At 41.5% G+C, this 17,446-nt stretch overlaps 1 protein-coding gene across 1 annotated transcript; it reads right to left on the bottom strand.

Annotated features, from left to right (window-relative positions):
* Window positions 1-7,711: 7,711 nt before the first annotated feature.
* Window positions 7,712-12,107, bottom strand: LOC118488864 (extensin-like). The gene is made up of 3 exons (XM_035986272.1): window positions 12,069-12,107; window positions 8,297-8,923; window positions 7,712-8,200 (listed from the first exon to the last, which is right to left on the bottom strand). Exons 1-3 carry the CDS (start codon window positions 12,105-12,107, stop codon window positions 7,712-7,714), a joined length of 1,155 nt encoding a protein of 384 aa, XP_035842165.1.
* Window positions 12,108-17,446: the final 5,339 nt, after the last annotated feature.

Raw genomic sequence — 17,446 nt, 5'->3', positions numbered from 1 at the left:
AGGCTACTGTTATAATGTATATTTTTTTTTATAAAATATATCAGTAGGTTTTAGGCCTTTTATATAAAATCTTATTTTGACATATACTATGTCGTAAAAATGCCTAAAAAGGCGATTTGGAGCCATTTCCGGGTTTTAAAAGAAATGCTGATATTTTTATATTTCCAGAAGGCTCAAAGTATGATATTTAATATAACAAATCAGTTGGAAAAAGGTTTCGGGTCAAAAGGTTATGTAAAACTCATTTTATGACCGAAAAGGGTAAAACCGGCATAAGCCGAAAGAAGCTTAGAACCTCTAGTTATGCTCAGCCTAAAAATAAATAAAAATATTTAAAATTCCCAAAATATTATTCTATAACAGTGGGTATAAAGTTTTGGCATAAAAATTCGGGTTTAGATAGGCTATGCGTTAATTACGCTATTAATTTACTAAGAAAGCCTCTATTTACGCTAATAAGCATAACTCTTAATCTAGACCTCAAATTGATGTCAAATTTTGGGGACAACTTTATATTTCAGTAACTAAGGTGTCTACCCTTTTACATTTTCAAAAATTATGATTCTTGGACATTCGGGCATAATGGTCAACATATGGGCTTTTAGCGGAAACATGCATACGTACTAAATATCTAATGAACCACATTGTATAATCACAGGCGGATATACTAACATGTTAATAGGTTCAAAAGAAGCTCTAAGGTATAAACAAACTTGACTAAAACGGGTCAGAACTGAAAGTCAAAGCGAAAGTCAAACTATGCGACTTTCGGTTCCGAACCGGGTCTAAACAGAAAATTGTCGAGTTGAACATGTTGGAACATGTTCTTACACTTATTACCAAGTTATATAAATTTTCAAACAGGTTACATACAACCTACATTGCTAATTATGCATTAATCTAAAGATAAGCATTCTGTTGACTTTTTCTAATTAGCTTTGACTCGACAATTAACATGCTTAGAGTGGGAATCTGGAAATACCCTCTTAAGGGTTTGTTACCCACTTAATTACCTTCCTAAAGGTACTTTTAATTCGTGGTTAGACAAAGCACATTATGCTTAATCACGAAGTCAAACCTTACTTACGACGGTTTGACTTTTGCTTAATTAACTAAGCTAGAAAGGATTAAAGGGGGTTAAGGACACTTACAAGAGTCCTAAGATGGATTAGAGAGCCTAAGAAAGTGCCTTAGTGACCAGAGGAGCTCCAGAAAACTTGTAGCCAAAGTTCCAAATGAGTATCCCCAAATGATCAAGCTTGTGTTCTTATTTATAGTGAACCCAAGGTCTTTAGATCATGCCAAGCAAGTCTAATGTTGATGCAAGATCATTACATTTGTCCCTAAAGGTCTAAAAACAGCCTAGGAAGCCCATGGAATTCAAATTTTACGTTTTAAGTCGGTTACATGCTTTGGACAGGCAGCTGTCCTGAAGTTACTGCCAGCGACGGTCTTACGGACCGTAAGCTTCGGGCCTTACGGTCCGTAAGGACCCATGCGGACCAGAACCTTAAGCGCCCTGCTTACGGACCGTAAACCATGAGCCTTGCGGTCCGTAAGCGATGGTCAGAAGACAAAAACTTACACATTTTTAAGTCTTGACCATGCATTCCACAAAAACCGAAACATGCCTTCACTTTTACAGATGTGGGGCCTTCAAGATCAGCCATTGCATGGTGAGAAGTCTCTTACATGTCCCCCATTTCAATTCTCATATAAGTCTTGGCATTTGACGGATATTTCAAGAATGGGTCTTGCAGTTTTATATGACCTGGTTAATTATACAACTAATATTAACCATGAGGATTTTATTAGATTTAGGAGTAGTAACAACCTTCACTTCCATTGTCCTTTATAAAGATGAACTTTATTTATCGAGAACAACCGGTTATTAAATGAGACGATCATAGATCGGTTTAAGGATCTTGGGATTTATAAAACGTCGGGTCGCTCAGAGGTGATTTAATAACATGTCGCCCTTGGGTCGTTCAGCGGAAATTAAAATACATGACGCCCTTTTTTTTTTTTTTAAATAAATCCTACCACATATCTCTTTATTTAACCCGGTTTCTCTGACACGTCTGTCGCAGAGGACACGTGTCTTTATTTAATTGGACAGGAATTTCCGAGGTGTCACATCCTCACCCCCTTAAAAGAAATCTCGACCTCGAGATTTATTGGAATAATTGAGGGTATTTCTCCTTCATCGTGGATTCTAACTCCCACGTATAATCAGGACCTCTACGGCCCTCCCATTTGACCTTGACAATGGGCACATACTTCCTCCGAAGTTTCTTTACCTGTCGGTCCTCAATTGACACAGGTTTTTCTATAAATTTCAAACTCTCATCAATATGCACATCTGTATGGGGTATGACTAGCGATTCATCAGCCAGACATTTCTTTAAATTGCAGATGTGGAACACATTGTGAATGCCACTAAGCTCTTCTGGTAAGTTTAACTTATAAGCCACTGATCCTACACATTCGATGATTTCGAATGGTCCAATGTATCTTGGGCTTAGCTTACCTTTCTTCCCAAATCTCATTACTCCCTTCCAAGGAGACACTTTGAGCAAAACTTTATCGCCGACCTCAATTTGAGGGATTTTCGCTTACCATCGGCATAGCTTTTCTGCCTGTCACGGGCAGCTTTTAGGTGCTCAATGATTTGGGTAACTTTGTCAGTCGTATCCAGGACTAACTCCGGTCCTGATACTTGAACGTCTCCTACCTCGGCCCAGCAAATGGGCGTTCTGCATCTTCTACCATATCGAGCCTCAAAAGGCGCAGCCTTAATGCTGGTGTGGTAGCTATTATTGTATGAGAACTCTATTAGAGGCAGGTGTCTATCCCAACTTCCTCCTAGGTCTATCACACATGCACGAAGCATGTCCTCTAGGGTTTGAATAGTACGCTCACTTTGCCCATCCGTCTGCGGATGATAAGCCGTACTGAAATTCAGTTGCGAACCTAGAGACCTCTGGAAACTTTTCCAGAAGTGAGATGTATATCTGGTATCTCGATCAGAGATGATGGATACCGGTACGCCATGCAGAGCTACTATCTTATCCATATATAATTGGGCTAACATGTCAGAACTGAAAGTTTCTCTAATGGGTAGGAAATGAGCTGACTTAGTCAGTCGATCCACTATCACCCAAATGGTATCATTTCCCTTTGGTGTTTTAGGCAACTTGGTTATAAAATCCATCGTTACCATCTCCCATTTCCAGGTGGGAATTTCAGGCTGTTGCAATAAACCTGACGGTTTCTGATGCTCAGCTTTAACTTGAGCGCATGTCAGACATTTAGCCACATGGGTGGCTATAGACTTCTTCAAGCCTATCCACCAATAATTTGCCTTCACATCCTGGTACATCTTATCCGCTCCAGGATGGACGGAATATTTAGAACTGTGGGCTTCCTTAAGGATGACGTCACGGAGACCTCCATAAATAGGAACCCATATTCTTCCATTCAATCTCAAGATTCCGTCCTTGCCATAGGATAACTGTTCTTCAGTCACTCCTAGGTTCTCATTGGGGTAATTAGCTTCTAGCACTGCTTCCTTCTGTGCAGCTAACAACCTTTCATGCAGACCATTCCTGACCTCAATGCTTTTGGCGTTGATTCGGATTGGCTTTATCCTTTCCTTCCTGCTGAGGGCATCTGCGACTACGTTGGCCTTGCCTGGATGGTATCTTATTTCACAATCATAGTCATTTAGAGTTTCCATCCATCGCCGCTGCCTCATATTCAATTCTTTCTGGTTGAACAGGTGTTGCAGGCTTTTGTGATCAGAGTAGATCACACACTTCGTGCCATACAGGTAGTGCCTCCACAACTTTAGTGCAAATATAACAGCACCCAATTCTAAATCATGAGTGGTGTAATTTTTCTCATGCACTTTCAATTGTCGTGAAGCGTAGGCAATAACCTTGCCTTTCTGCATTAACACACAACCCATCCCGGTGTGTGATGCATCACAATAGACTACAAATTCATCAATACCATCAGGTAACGTCAACACAGGAGCGTTACTTAATTTCTGCTTCAAAGTATCGAATGACTCTTGCTGCTTAGGTCCCCAATTGAATTTACTATTCTTGCGAGTCAGCAAAGTTAGGGGTGCTGCAATTCTTGAGAAATTCTCGATGAATCTCCTGTAGTATCCAGCTAAACCTAGGAAACTGCGAATTTCCGTAGGTGTCTTTGGTTCTTGCCAATTCATGACGGCTTCAACTTTAGCGGGATCCACTTGAATACCACGCTCACTGACCACGTGTCCAAGAAATTGGACTTCTCTTAACCAAAACTCACATTTGGAAAACTTGGCATACAGCTTTTCTTGGTGAAGCGACTTTAGAATACTGCGGAGGTGTTTCTCGTGATCAGCTTTACTCTTGGAATATATGAGAATGTCGTCAATGAAGACTATGACGAATTTATCCAAGTAAGGTTTGCAGACGCGATTCATGAGATCCATGAATGCGGCAGGTGCGTTTGTGAGCCCGAAAGGCATCACTAGGAACTCGTAGTGGCCATAACGAGTCCTAAACGCAGTCTTATGAACGTCTTCTTCTTTGACCTTCAACTGATGATATCCTGATCTCAGATCTATCTTGGAGAAGTAGCTTGCCCCTTGAAGTTGATCGAATAGATCGTCGATCCTGGGTAGAGGATACCTATTTTTAATGGTAACCTTGTTGAGTTCTCGATAGTCGATACATAGACGCATCGAACCATCTTTCTTTTTGACGAATAGAATTGGTGCTCCCCAAGGAGATGAACTAGGTCTAATGAAACCTTTAGCCAATAATTCATCTAACTGTGTTCTCAATTCCTTCATTTCCGTTGGCGCTAATCTATACGGTGCCCTAGCAATCGGTGCGGCTCCAGGAATAATATCGATTCTAAACTCCACTTGTCGGTCTGGTGGCAAACCAGGCAGTTCTTCTGGAAATACTTCAGGGTATTCAGATATAACGGGGATATCTTCAATCTTCGGCTTTTGTTCATCAATGGTCACCCGTGCCATATAGATGACACAGCCATTCTTCAAACATTGGGATGCCTTGAGCATAGACAACTGCTTAGGCAATCCATGACGAGTATCTCCCTGAATGGTGAGTGATTCACCAGATGGAGTCTTGATTATTACTTGCCTTCTACTGCATACAATCTGGGCTTGGTTATGTGATAACCAATCCATACCCAATACTACATCGAAACCAGCTAACTTGAAGGGTAGCAAGGATAGAGGAAAAGAGTGGTTCCTAATGGATATAGCACATCCATCTAACACAGTCGAGACTGTTTCTAAGGTACCATCTGCCAACTCTACCTCATACTTAGCACTAAGGGTTTTAACAGGCAATCTTAACAGCTCACAGAATTTACTATCCACAAAAGATTTATCCGCGCCCGAATCAAATAATACTCTTGCGAAAACGTCATTAATGAGAAACGTACCAGTTATGACGTTATCGTTCTGGATGGCTTCTTGGACATTCATTTGAAAGACCCTAGCGTTGGTCTTCTTTCCATCCTCAGCCTTCTTGGCGTTCTTTGGGCAGTTAGTCTTGATATGCCCTTTTTCGTTGCAACTAAAACAAGTTGCATCCTTTATTTTCTTGCATTCAAGAGTCCTATGCTCAGAGGACTTGCATATCCCACACTTTTTGGACTGGGATCCTTGCTCAAACCTGCACCTCCCAAAATGGTGCTTTTGACAAGTCTTGCACTTGGGCCTATCGCCCGATCGATTCTCATTCTTCCTGGCCTCGGAGCCCTTCTTACCATCACGGTTTCCCCTATGCCTTTTGCTTGACCTGTGAGAGTTATCATCTTCCCGTTTCCTTTTGTCAGATTCCGAACTTTTTAGAGCTCTCTGTCTTGCTGCATCTTGGGTGAGTGACAGAGATAAGTCGGTGACAGATCGAAACGTAACTGGTCGCGAGGCCTTCACACTGGCCTTGATCTCAGGGGCCAAACCCCCAATAAAACGCGCGATCCTTTTTGGTTCAGGGGTTACCAGGTAAGGTACTAATCTGGATAAGGTGTTAAAACTGGTGAGGTATGCTTGACAATCAAGGTTCTTCATAACCAAGGATAGGAATTCAGATTCAATACGCTCAACCTCATGTTGAGGGCAGTAGTTTTCCTTGATAAGAGCAACAAACTGCTCCCATGACATACTATACAAGGTAGCTTTCCCAGATGCCTGGATCAATGCTCCCCACCAAGCCAACGCCTCACCTTTGAAGGATTGTGATGCAAACTTCACCATGTCCCTCTCAGCACATCCACTAATGTCTACCACCGTCTCAATCTCATCGAGCCATGTCATACAATCAACTGCCCCTTTCTCCCCTGTAAACTCTCGAGGTTTACATGACACAAAATACTTATACGTGCAACCTTTAGCACGTGGGGTTTCATCAACCACAAGCTTTTTAGGGTGAACACTGTTTTCATTGGAGGAATGACGATCCTCATCTTTCTTAGGTTTGGGAGAAGCAGGTGGCGGCTTGTTGCGAACCTCAGAATGGTTCTTTGGCTTAGCATGAGGTGCAGACAGGGTTCTACTGTGGGTTTCACTGAATTCACTATACTGTCGCGCTAAGGCTTTGTCAACTGCTTCATTTACAATTGCTTTTAATTCGGCACTGGTTACTAGGAACTTTACATCATCACGGTTCTCAACCGGATGGCTATTGGCTTCCTCTGATCTAGTCATGTAGCTTCAACACTACATATAAAATAATAGACAAGGTTTTACTTAAAGGCTCTTTTATAGTATTTTATGTTCTATTAACCAAGGTTTTAAATTGCCATTTTAGGTTAATTTATTGAAACATTAGGATGTTATTATCCTACAATACTTTAATCATTAGCACATAGGCCTAGTCACAAGGACAATAAAGATATTTTAATAACCAAGATTTTACAATATCTAGGTGTTTTAGGTCGAATCATAGTTCTATACCATTAATTAACAGGGAGTCATGAGCTACCACTGTCCTTAGTCACGGAGGACATTTAATTATTGCCCGCAGGCACTTCACTTTCAAAGAAGTGGTTAATTAATTTAAGGGAATTTTAAAATTAACCCAAATATACATGGCCTGTGTGACTTTACTGATTCACAGTTTGCCAAGAGCTTTAACATACTAGATGTTAATAATTGGAATCTATTATGTGGGTTATACCATCTTGGCCAGGTTTTAATAACACAAGGGCTAGGTTTTACCTCTAAGATTCTTTTAATAATTAACGCAGAGCAGTCCTAAATTGAGATGTTAATTATGGATCTTAATCTAATTATGGAACTACCATCTTGGCTTTGTTTTACAAAGCTAGGTCTTGGTTCACTTTAGATTTTACCAATTAATTATAATGGCAGATCCTTTTAAATATTTCATTTATTTTCATAATTTATGCATGCAGTAATAAAGAAACTTAATTAAAACATCTCACACAAGGTTTTAAGACAGTACAACAATTGCCCAAACGGGACTTTCTACCAAAATAAATAAAAATGCCCACGCAGGGGCGGGAAACAAGAACAAACCCACGCAGGGGTTAACCAACCAAACTTGCTCACGCAGGAGCGGAATACAAACAACAAGCTCACGCAGGAGCTGAATACTGAAATAACAAGTCCACGCAGGGACTGAATTACAACACAATTAAGTAACAAGGGTTTTCAATGACCCCTCCTTTTCGACTTCCCTTTAAGCAAGTCTGACAGTCCCTTGAAGAATCCTTGCCGCTCTTTGCGGTCTTCACGAACTTCTTGCTCAACTTGACTCAGCCTTTCAAGGACTTCCTGTTGAATCGGTGGCTGAGGCGGCTGATACACCGGCGGAGGAGGTGGCTGATGCTGGTACCCATAAGTCGGGTAACCAGTAGTCCATGGCCCTCCATATGGTCCTTCAGGATGAAGAGCATTGTAATCCCGAGCTACTAGGTATGGATCTACCTCTGCATAACCGTAGTTGTAGTTGTAGTGGGTGTGTGCCGGCTGCTCAAATGGGTTGTATGCCGCTGACCCAGCATATGCAGGAATCGGGTTATCGAAACCCAGAGGTGGTACCACAGGTACTGAGTTGACATCTGGTATGGGGCTTGACGGACCACCATCATAGGGGTCTTCTTCCTCCTGAAGTGGGGGATAATGGCTGCCACTAGATGGCTGGGGAGTAGCAATCCGAACTCCACCTCGCACGGACATCCGTGCATTAGACCTTCTTCGCCTCGGTGGCTCCGGAGGCGGCTGCTGCGGCTCTACTGGCGGTGGCGGCGGTGGCGTGACTGCCACAAATTGATGACCCACTGAAGGATCCTGTTGCTGCTCATGATGCGAGTGTTCAGACGGTGTGAAGTACCAGTCAATGTTTCGGAACCTTTCCTCGTAGCTGTCTGGACCACGATATGGCGATCCATGGAATGATGACCCATCTGATATCTCGATGGGATGGTTCGGCGTTCCTGATGCTGGCTCCACGGGGTCAGTATCCTCATCCATGTCGTTTTCCTCTGGAAAGTGGTCTCCCGGTCCGAGTGGGTTAAAACCCATGGGTTCAGGCAAAAGGTTAGCCGGGTTAAACCGGCTTTGGAAGACGGGTGTTGGGCTGCCAAAAGAATGGTGAGAATTGGATCTTTGGAGAGGTATGAAAGCTGGAGGCTGGTTATTGGGCTCGTTTTCAGAATTGGGCCCAAATGAATGTTGGTACGAAGGAGAGGAGCTAAGGGATACTGATCGCCTTCCTGGTTCGACATAGAGTCTCCAGGGCTCTTGCGGGCTGGTGCTCATAGTAATGGATGGGGTTCGCCGGTGCGAAGGCCCGGCTTCGTGATCATGACCTGTCACGGGTCCTTTGCCTCTACCTCGAAGGAATCTGGGTGGCATAATGACCTGCATATAATATTTAGATAACCACAACAATATAGTTATAAAAGACTCAAAAATAAAACAAAGCAGAGTTGTCCTATGTTCAATGTCTAGACTTGGAATTCGAAGAATGTGCAAATTTGTGCACTGAGATTAAACACAAAAGGCTAGTGTTTAATTCACTCAGTGTTGGCTCTGATACCAACCTGTCACACCCCGATTTCCACGTGTATCACCGGTGGGCCCGGTGGGGGATCCGTGACGTAGTTGATATCATCATATGTCAAACAACACAAATTATAATGCACAGCGGAAGCAAATGAAAATAGATTTATTTCAACTATTAATTGTAATATCAAGTATCACAACCAGTCAAAATAGATCCACAGGCGGATCGAAGTAAAAAGAAAGAGATTGTTCAACAGATTATGCATCCCAAAAGCTTGCGAGACTCTACGATGCTAAGGAGAAACCAGCCTATTCCGTATAGCACCTGCACTTAATCTTTTTGGGGAAAATACGTCAGTTTGCACTGGTAAATACAATTTAACTGACTCATTTTGAAAATATTTAAAAATATTGGTTTTAAATGCACAAGGCACAAAACATTTTATAACTTGGGAATAATTAAGCAGAGTTAATCTTGTAAAAGATTTACATGTTTGTTGACCGTTTAGTCGCCCGAGTCGTGTCGGGTTTAAGGTTAAATGACACACCACATGGTATAAGTCCGCGGCGGGAAGCCAACGTTAATACCTTAAAATAATAGACATAAAACCGGGTGTACGCCTACACCCGACTGTCGAGGTCGTGGCCAAAAAAATGATGCCAAGGATATCCGGGACATGGTCATTAAGCTCCCAAAGGTACAAGAAACAAACAACACCAGAATTTCAAACGGGTCCCATTGGTAATACCCATCTTCTAATGAGATGGAACCAACCGCCCGACCAAGCGGTATATTACATACCGTACCCCCAAGCCCGTATAGGGAAAATAAGTTAAAAGTATTTACCTGAGCAAGTATAACCACAATTTCAAAAATGCACGTGTCTTTTACTGGGCTCCTACTCTGGAACGAAGGTTATAATAACCTATTAGAATTCTAACGGGTCTTTTAACATAGCCTAAGCTTAGACCGGTTAGTTTCAAAGAGTAATTATGGTTTAATCGCGAGGAATGCGAAAACCGGGGAGGAATGTGATTTAGACCCTACAAGTTTGGATACTTGTATAATATGGGTAAACTAAATACATTCTGAATTTTGAGACTTAGATGATATGGTTTGACCCGCTTCGGCTAATATGTGTGAACTAGTCACATAAGCCGATCCGAACGCGAAAGTGCGTAACGAGTAACCATATAAGTCATATGCAAGTTTCCTGAGATCATATGCACAAAATATGTTGTAATATCAGAAAGGTATGCCCAAATATGCCCCAAATGTTTTTATATGCCAATTACGCCTTATAAGGGCATTTTAGAAATTTTACATAGGCTAAAAAAAGATAAAATGGGAAATCTGAGTTTCCAACTTTAGGCTACTGTTATAATGTATATTTTTTTTTATAAAATATATCAGTAGGTTTTAGGCCTTTTATATAAAATCTTATTTTGACATATACTATGTCGTAAAAATGCCTAAAAAGGCGATTTGGAGCCATTTCCGGGTTTTAAAAGAAATGCTGATATTTTTATATTTCCAGAAGGCTCAAAGTATGATATTTAATATAACAAATCAGTTGGAAAAAGGTTTCGGGTCAAAAGGTTATGTAAAACTCATTTTATGACCGAAAAGGGTAAAACCGGCATAAGCCGAAAGAAGCTTAGAACCTCTAGTTATGCTCAGCCTAAAAATAAATAAAAATATTTAAAATTCCCAAAATATTATTCTATAACAGTGGGTATAAAGTTTTGGCATAAAAATTCGGGTTTAGATAGGCTATGCGTTAATTACGCTATTAATTTACTAAGAAAGCCTCTATTTACGCTAATAAGCATAACTCTTAATCTAGACCTCAAATTGATGTCAAATTTTGGGGACAACTTTATATTTCAGTAACTAAGGTGTCTACCCTTTTACATTTTCAAAAATTATGATTCTTGGACATTCGGGCATAATGGTCAACATATGGGCTTTTAGCGGAAACATGCATACGTACTAAATATCTAATGAACCACATTGTATAATCACAGGCGGATATACTAACATGTTAATAGGTTCAAAAGAAGCTCTAAGGTATAAACAAACTTGACTAAAACGGGTCAGAACTGAAAGTCAAAGCGAAAGTCAAACTATGCGACTTTCGGTTCCGAACCGGGTCTAAACAGAAAATTGTCGAGTTGAACATGTTGGAACATGTTCTTACACTTATTACCAAGTTATATAAATTTTCAAACAGGTTACATACAACCTACATTGCTAATTATGCATTAATCTAAAGATAAGCATTCTGTTGACTTTTTCTAATTAGCTTTGACTCGACAATTAACATGCTTAGAGTGGGAATCTGGAAATACCCTCTTAAGGGTTTGTTACCCACTTAATTACCTTCCTAAAGGTACTTTTAATTCGTGGTTAGACAAAGCACATTATGCTTAATCACGAAGTCAAACCTTACTTACGACGGTTTGACTTTTGCTTAATTAACTAAGCTAGAAAGGATTAAAGGGGGTTAAGGACACTTACAAGAGTCCTAAGATGGATTAGAGAGCCTAAGAAAGTGCCTTAGTGACCAGAGGAGCTCCAGAAAACTTGTAGCCAAAGTTCCAAATGAGTATCCCCAAATGATCAAGCTTGTGTTCTTATTTATAGTGAACCCAAGGTCTTTAGATCATGCCAAGCAAGTCTAATGTTGATGCAAGATCATTACATTTGTCCCTAAAGGTCTAAAAACAGCCTAGGAAGCCCATGGAATTCAAATTTTACGTTTTAAGTCGGTTACATGCTTTGGACAGGCAGCTGTCCTGAAGTTACTGCCAGCGACGGTCTTACGGACCGTAAGCTTCGGGCCTTACGGTCCGTAAGGACCCATGCGGACCAGAACCTTAAGCGCCCTGCTTACGGACCGTAAACCATGAGCCTTGCGGTCCGTAAGCGATGGTCAGAAGACAAAAACTTACACATTTTTAAGTCTTGACCATGCATTCCACAAAAACCGAAACATGCCTTCACTTTTACAGATGTGGGGCCTTCAAGATCAGCCATTGCATGGTGAGAAGTCTCTTACATGTCCCCCATTTCAATTCTCATATAAGTCTTGGCATTTGACGGATATTTCAAGAATGGGTCTTGCAGTTTTATATGACCTGGTTAATTATACAACTAATATTAACCATGAGGATTTTATTAGATTTAGGAGTAGTAACAACCTTCACTTCCATTGTCCTTTATAAAGATGAACTTTATTTATCGAGAACAACCGGTTATTAAATGAGACGATCATAGATCGGTTTAAGGATCTTGGGATTTATAAAACGTCGGGTCGCTCAGAGGTGATTTAATAACATGTCGCCCTTGGGTCGTTCAGCGGAAATTAAAATACATGACGCCCTTTTTTTTTTTTAAATAAATCCTACCACATATCTCTTTATTTAACCCGGTTTCTCTGACACGTCTGTCGCAGAGGACACGTGTCTTTATTTAATTGGACAGGAATTTCCGAGGTGTCACACAAGGCAAAAAGCTTCCCCGCCATTGGAATGGCAAAAACCTTAAAAGGTTCCATGTTTAACCAAAACGTATTACAAATAGTTCCCAAAAGTTGTTCTATTCCCCTAGTAATCAAAATACTTTGAAATGAATGAACGATGAATCAAAATTTGTCTTTCTATCCTATAATCAGGTTGAGAACCTAGCAAGAAACTCCATGGCAAGGGCCATGTAAGGGGATGAGCTCCCAGGCCACATCGCTCAATAGATTCAAGGGTTGAATGGACCTATATAAGGGGTGAGTTACTAAATCAATACAACTCCATGAGACTCATAGAAATCTTGAAAAACATGTCTCATAGACGGGTTTGAACAGCCTACACCAAATGTTCCTTAAGCCCCAACATTGGCTTACGAACCAAAAAGACTCTAAGTGAATGTCATACATAGGATAGAGGTTGTATCTTTTTGTTAAAAGTATCCTAAGGCTAAGTGACTGCAGCACTGAACCCTTTAAGGTATAAGTAACATAAGATGCACCGCCCAAAACAAAGACACCATACAAAACCAATAAAAACACAAGAGAGTAAACAGAACAACACAATAGACATAACAAGATAAGTTAAAGATAGCAAGGGCCATACTGGCCATCAAACATAAAACATTGTCCACAAGCCTGCCAGGCTTTAACCACCAAGGGACCTAAACGGTTCCCTTAAAATAAAAGGATGTTCAAACAAACAATCCATAACATTGTTCGACATGCTAAGAATACTACTAATCAAAGTTTCTTCTTCACTTGTCAGCATCAGAGATGGTAGACTTTGCTGCATCATCCTTATTCGAAACCCCATCATCTTGGGTGTTTTTAGCCATCCTCCTTTTCCTCCCTACGACACCCGTTGTCTTGGAGGCTTCAAGGCTTGAACCCTTTGAGCCCTCACCACCTTCAGAACACGTTTCCTTGCTATCTCCGGAGCAAGGACGTTTCTTCGAGAGGGACTTCAACACTTCGTTACAAACAGCCTCATTAAGGCCCTTGGGTTTTAGCTCCTACAAGACAGGCAAAGGTTTACCAAAACACTTGAAGACTTCACCCACATAAGGGTAAATAATATGCCCTACCTTCAAAACAGTTTCCTTGAAGGCTTCGAAGGCTTTGGGTTGAAAAAGAGAAGACTTTTCCTGAGGCTCCCCAGGCTCACAAAGCTTTGTAACCAGCAAACAAACCTTGGTGTCTCCCATGAGCAAGAAGCTCGGTGTACACATCACCCAAGACCTTTTTGAACTCCGATGAATGGAGAAGATACTTAACCACTTGCTGGAATCCATACCCAATGAGCCATTTATTATCACTAGTTGCCTGGGCAAGTGAAGCCTTTAACCCTTCTTTCTCCTCTAATAAGGTCTTTTTCTGAACCTCCAAGGCAGCCTTATCGGTCCTGACTTAAACCCTGTCAGCTTCCAAGCGTTTTTCCAATTCAACCACCTCAGTGTTGTACTGGGAAGAAAGCTCATCAATACTCAACATCAGCTTTTCTCCCTCCCAACATAACCCTCTGCTTCCTTCTTTAGAGTAGCTAGTGAAGCCTTCATCTCATCCCTCTTCTTCGAGAAGACATCATATTCTCGCATCCTCTTGAGAAATCGGGATACACCATCTGGAAGCAAGGCAACAAGGTTACAAGCACCCATTACCATTTTTCGAAATCACCAGGTCATCACCCATAGATGAGCAAGAACCTCGAACAACAGGAGAATCAAAGTGGGTAAGAACATCCTCACAAACGGATGAAGGCTTGAAGCTGTCACCAACTGTGACCTTCCAATCCGGCACATAAACCTCCCCTGGATTAACATTGGTGGAACCTTCACCACCCTTCCCGGAACCCTTCAAGCTCACAACCTTTTTACCCGCCAAACCACCAAGGGCCGTCCCTTGTCCTTTTTTATTTTCCCCAACCCCAACTTCTAAATCATCTGAAGCCTCTATGTCATTACTTAGTTCCACCGGCTCAGAAGCCGATGGTTGGTCAGCAGTCTTTATCAAACAACAGCTCGAACGACGAGTAGAGACTTTGGAAGCAAGAACTTTGGTGAAACCCTTGACATTGGGAACGTTCACATAGCCTGAACCCTCGAACCTATGTTCACTGCCCCTAACAACAACATCTTCGCCGGATGTAGCCTCGGCATCTCCAAACACAACATCAGATGTGTTATTGCTCTTGATAAAGTCTAAGGCAAACATAACTGCAACAAATAAAATATAACATAAGCAGAAAATACAAAATATCATACCCTGATTGATGTGTGTAAAATGCAACATATAAAACACATCATTTAAGGCATAAAACTAACCCTTTTTAAGTACTAATGTTGGAAAAAGAGTGTTTTTGTCTTCCTTTTGTATTTTCAGGATGAAATGAGCTCAAAATCACAAAAGAAGCAAAAAGACCACTAATTCTACCATAAATACAAGAAAAGGAACAAAAGTAAACTGCCCGGACCCTCAACGGCACCTCCCAAGACAAAGAGAAGAGAACAGAAGTCTGAACACGCCCCGTGTCCAGTGAACACGGGGGCGTGCCCAGGAAGCAGCAGAAAAGACAAACCAGTAGAAGCTTCCATTGCTCACCACGGGGTCGTGCCCAGCGGACACGGGGGCGTGTTGAAAGTACAGCAGGCGCATTAATTGTAATTCGCAATTACAATTAATGAAGAGAGAGAATGTCAGACGGGCACGGGGCCGTGTTCAGCGAACACGGGGCCGTGTCCAGCGTTCTGTTCAGCCTATAAATAGAGGAGCTTGGCTTCATTCTCTCTCATCCCTTGGCACACCACCTCTCTCACACTTCATCCACCACCCACCACCACCATAACACCATCATCCACCACCATCATCCATTGTCCATCATAGAGTGTGTGAGTCGTCTCGGGATCCAAGATTGATCGTAAGAGTTCTTGACAATCAAGGCCATGTTTGCCTAAGTCTCTTACATCACTTGGTGAAGACAAGTGTTTAGTATAATACTTTTTATTTTTAATCTTTTGCACTTTTTATTTGGTTTTGTATTAATGACTTTAATAACTAGTTACTTATGTTGAAGGTGATCTTTCCTTATCGTTTGTCCGTGGTGTCTTGGCATTATTTTACTGTCTATATAAAATAAAAGATTTTCACCATTCATATCTCCACGGTCTATATGGAGGTATGTTGGCTACCTGGTCGGGGGTTAAGGGAACGGTTTGGTAAAGGTCTTGCCCTTGTTCAGCGTTTAGAGGTCCTGCTTGGGACCTGGGTCAAATTTAGTAGGATCTCCTTCAATGCCCATAGGTATTGGATGGCGGGGATCCAAACTCTTTGACCCCCTCATAAGCTAACTACTATTAATACTATAACCCGGCTATTTAGGACTGTATCCCTGCTGACTCAGACTACTTAGCCGAGGGTAACGTCACCGCCGAAAACGGGGCCTACCATAATTTGCATTAATAACTTAATTCATTATCTTTCAATAATCCGACCCTTTAGGATTGTATCCTTGCTGACTCAAACTACTGGGTTGAGGGTAACGTCACCTTCGAAAAAGGGGCCTACTACAATAACTAAGATAATCTCTTAAATAAGTGCAAAAGTGCGAAAATAATCAAAGGTTATACTAATACACGTGTCGGATCCAAGTGATTCATCTTGTCTATCTGTTTTTATTTTATTTTCTTTTTCAGCATTTAGTTAGTTTTTATTTTTCTTAGTTTAAAACATTTTTCTAACTTTTTGATTTGATTAGACGTTGAGGATAAACCGGTATTAAAAGCTCTTGTGTCCTTGGACGACCTCGGTATCTTACCAACACTATACTACGTCCACGATGGGTGCACTTGCCCATATGTGTGTTTAGTGTTAGTAAATATCGTGTTTTATAAATTTAAAACTTGGCTAAAAGTGTAAAAAGGGCTTAAATATATATCTAAAAATATAACACACTTCACGCACATCAAGTTTTTGGCGCCGTTGCCGGGGACACAAGGATTTTAAGAAAGTTAGGAATCAACGGCCTAATCATCTTTTTATTTTTCTTTAATTTTTTAGGATTTTTTTTAGATTTTTCAGCTTCTGCAGAGCTCAGCACGGGGCCGTGCCTGGTCGGACACGGGCCGTGCTCAGCAACGTCACTGGCAGTTTTTGTTTTTCAAGTTAACAGGAGGCTGACCACGGGGCCGTGTCGGTGCAACACGGGGTCGTGTCCAACTTCCAGTAACTGGGATCTGAAAAACAACCACTGTATCTCCGACCACGGGGCCGTGTTCGCTCGACACGGGGCCGTGGTGAACCTTCTGACCAACATTCTTTTCTGTTTTTATTGCAGGACTTGGAACCCGACGCCAACCTCGCGTAGTGTATGAGCTCCAGTTCCAATAAAGACATAAAGGAACCATTAGAAGAACCCGAACGCTTTCTCAGAAAAAGGTTAAAAGCCAAAAACCAAGAGAAAGTTTCGGGTGACCCAACCCCAATGGCGGACCAACGTACCCTCATGGATTACTTACGGCCCACCGTAGGTAATCTCGGCGCCGCTATCAATGCCCCGAATGTCGAAGCCAATAACTTCGAACTTCGACCGCACTTGATACAAATGCTCCAAAACTCCGCAACCTTTCACGGGCTCGCGGACGAGGATCCCCATCTACATATAACTAATTTCTTAGAAATATGTGATACATTTCGGATCAATGGAGCATCAAACGACGCCATCCGCCTTCGTATGTTTCCATTCTCACTAAAAGACCGAGCGAAAGCTTGGCTCAACACCCTCCCAGCTGGATCGGTAAACACCTGGGATGAACTAGCCCAAAAATTTCTATATAAGTATTTCCCTCCTTCTAAAACTGCT

The sequence above is a fragment of the Helianthus annuus genome, chromosome 17 (genome assembly GCF_002127325.2).
Source record: "Helianthus annuus cultivar XRQ/B chromosome 17, HanXRQr2.0-SUNRISE, whole genome shotgun sequence".
NCBI lineage: Eukaryota > Viridiplantae > Streptophyta > Magnoliopsida > Asterales > Asteraceae > Helianthus > Helianthus annuus.
This window is presented reverse-complemented; position numbering and strand designations above follow the sequence as displayed.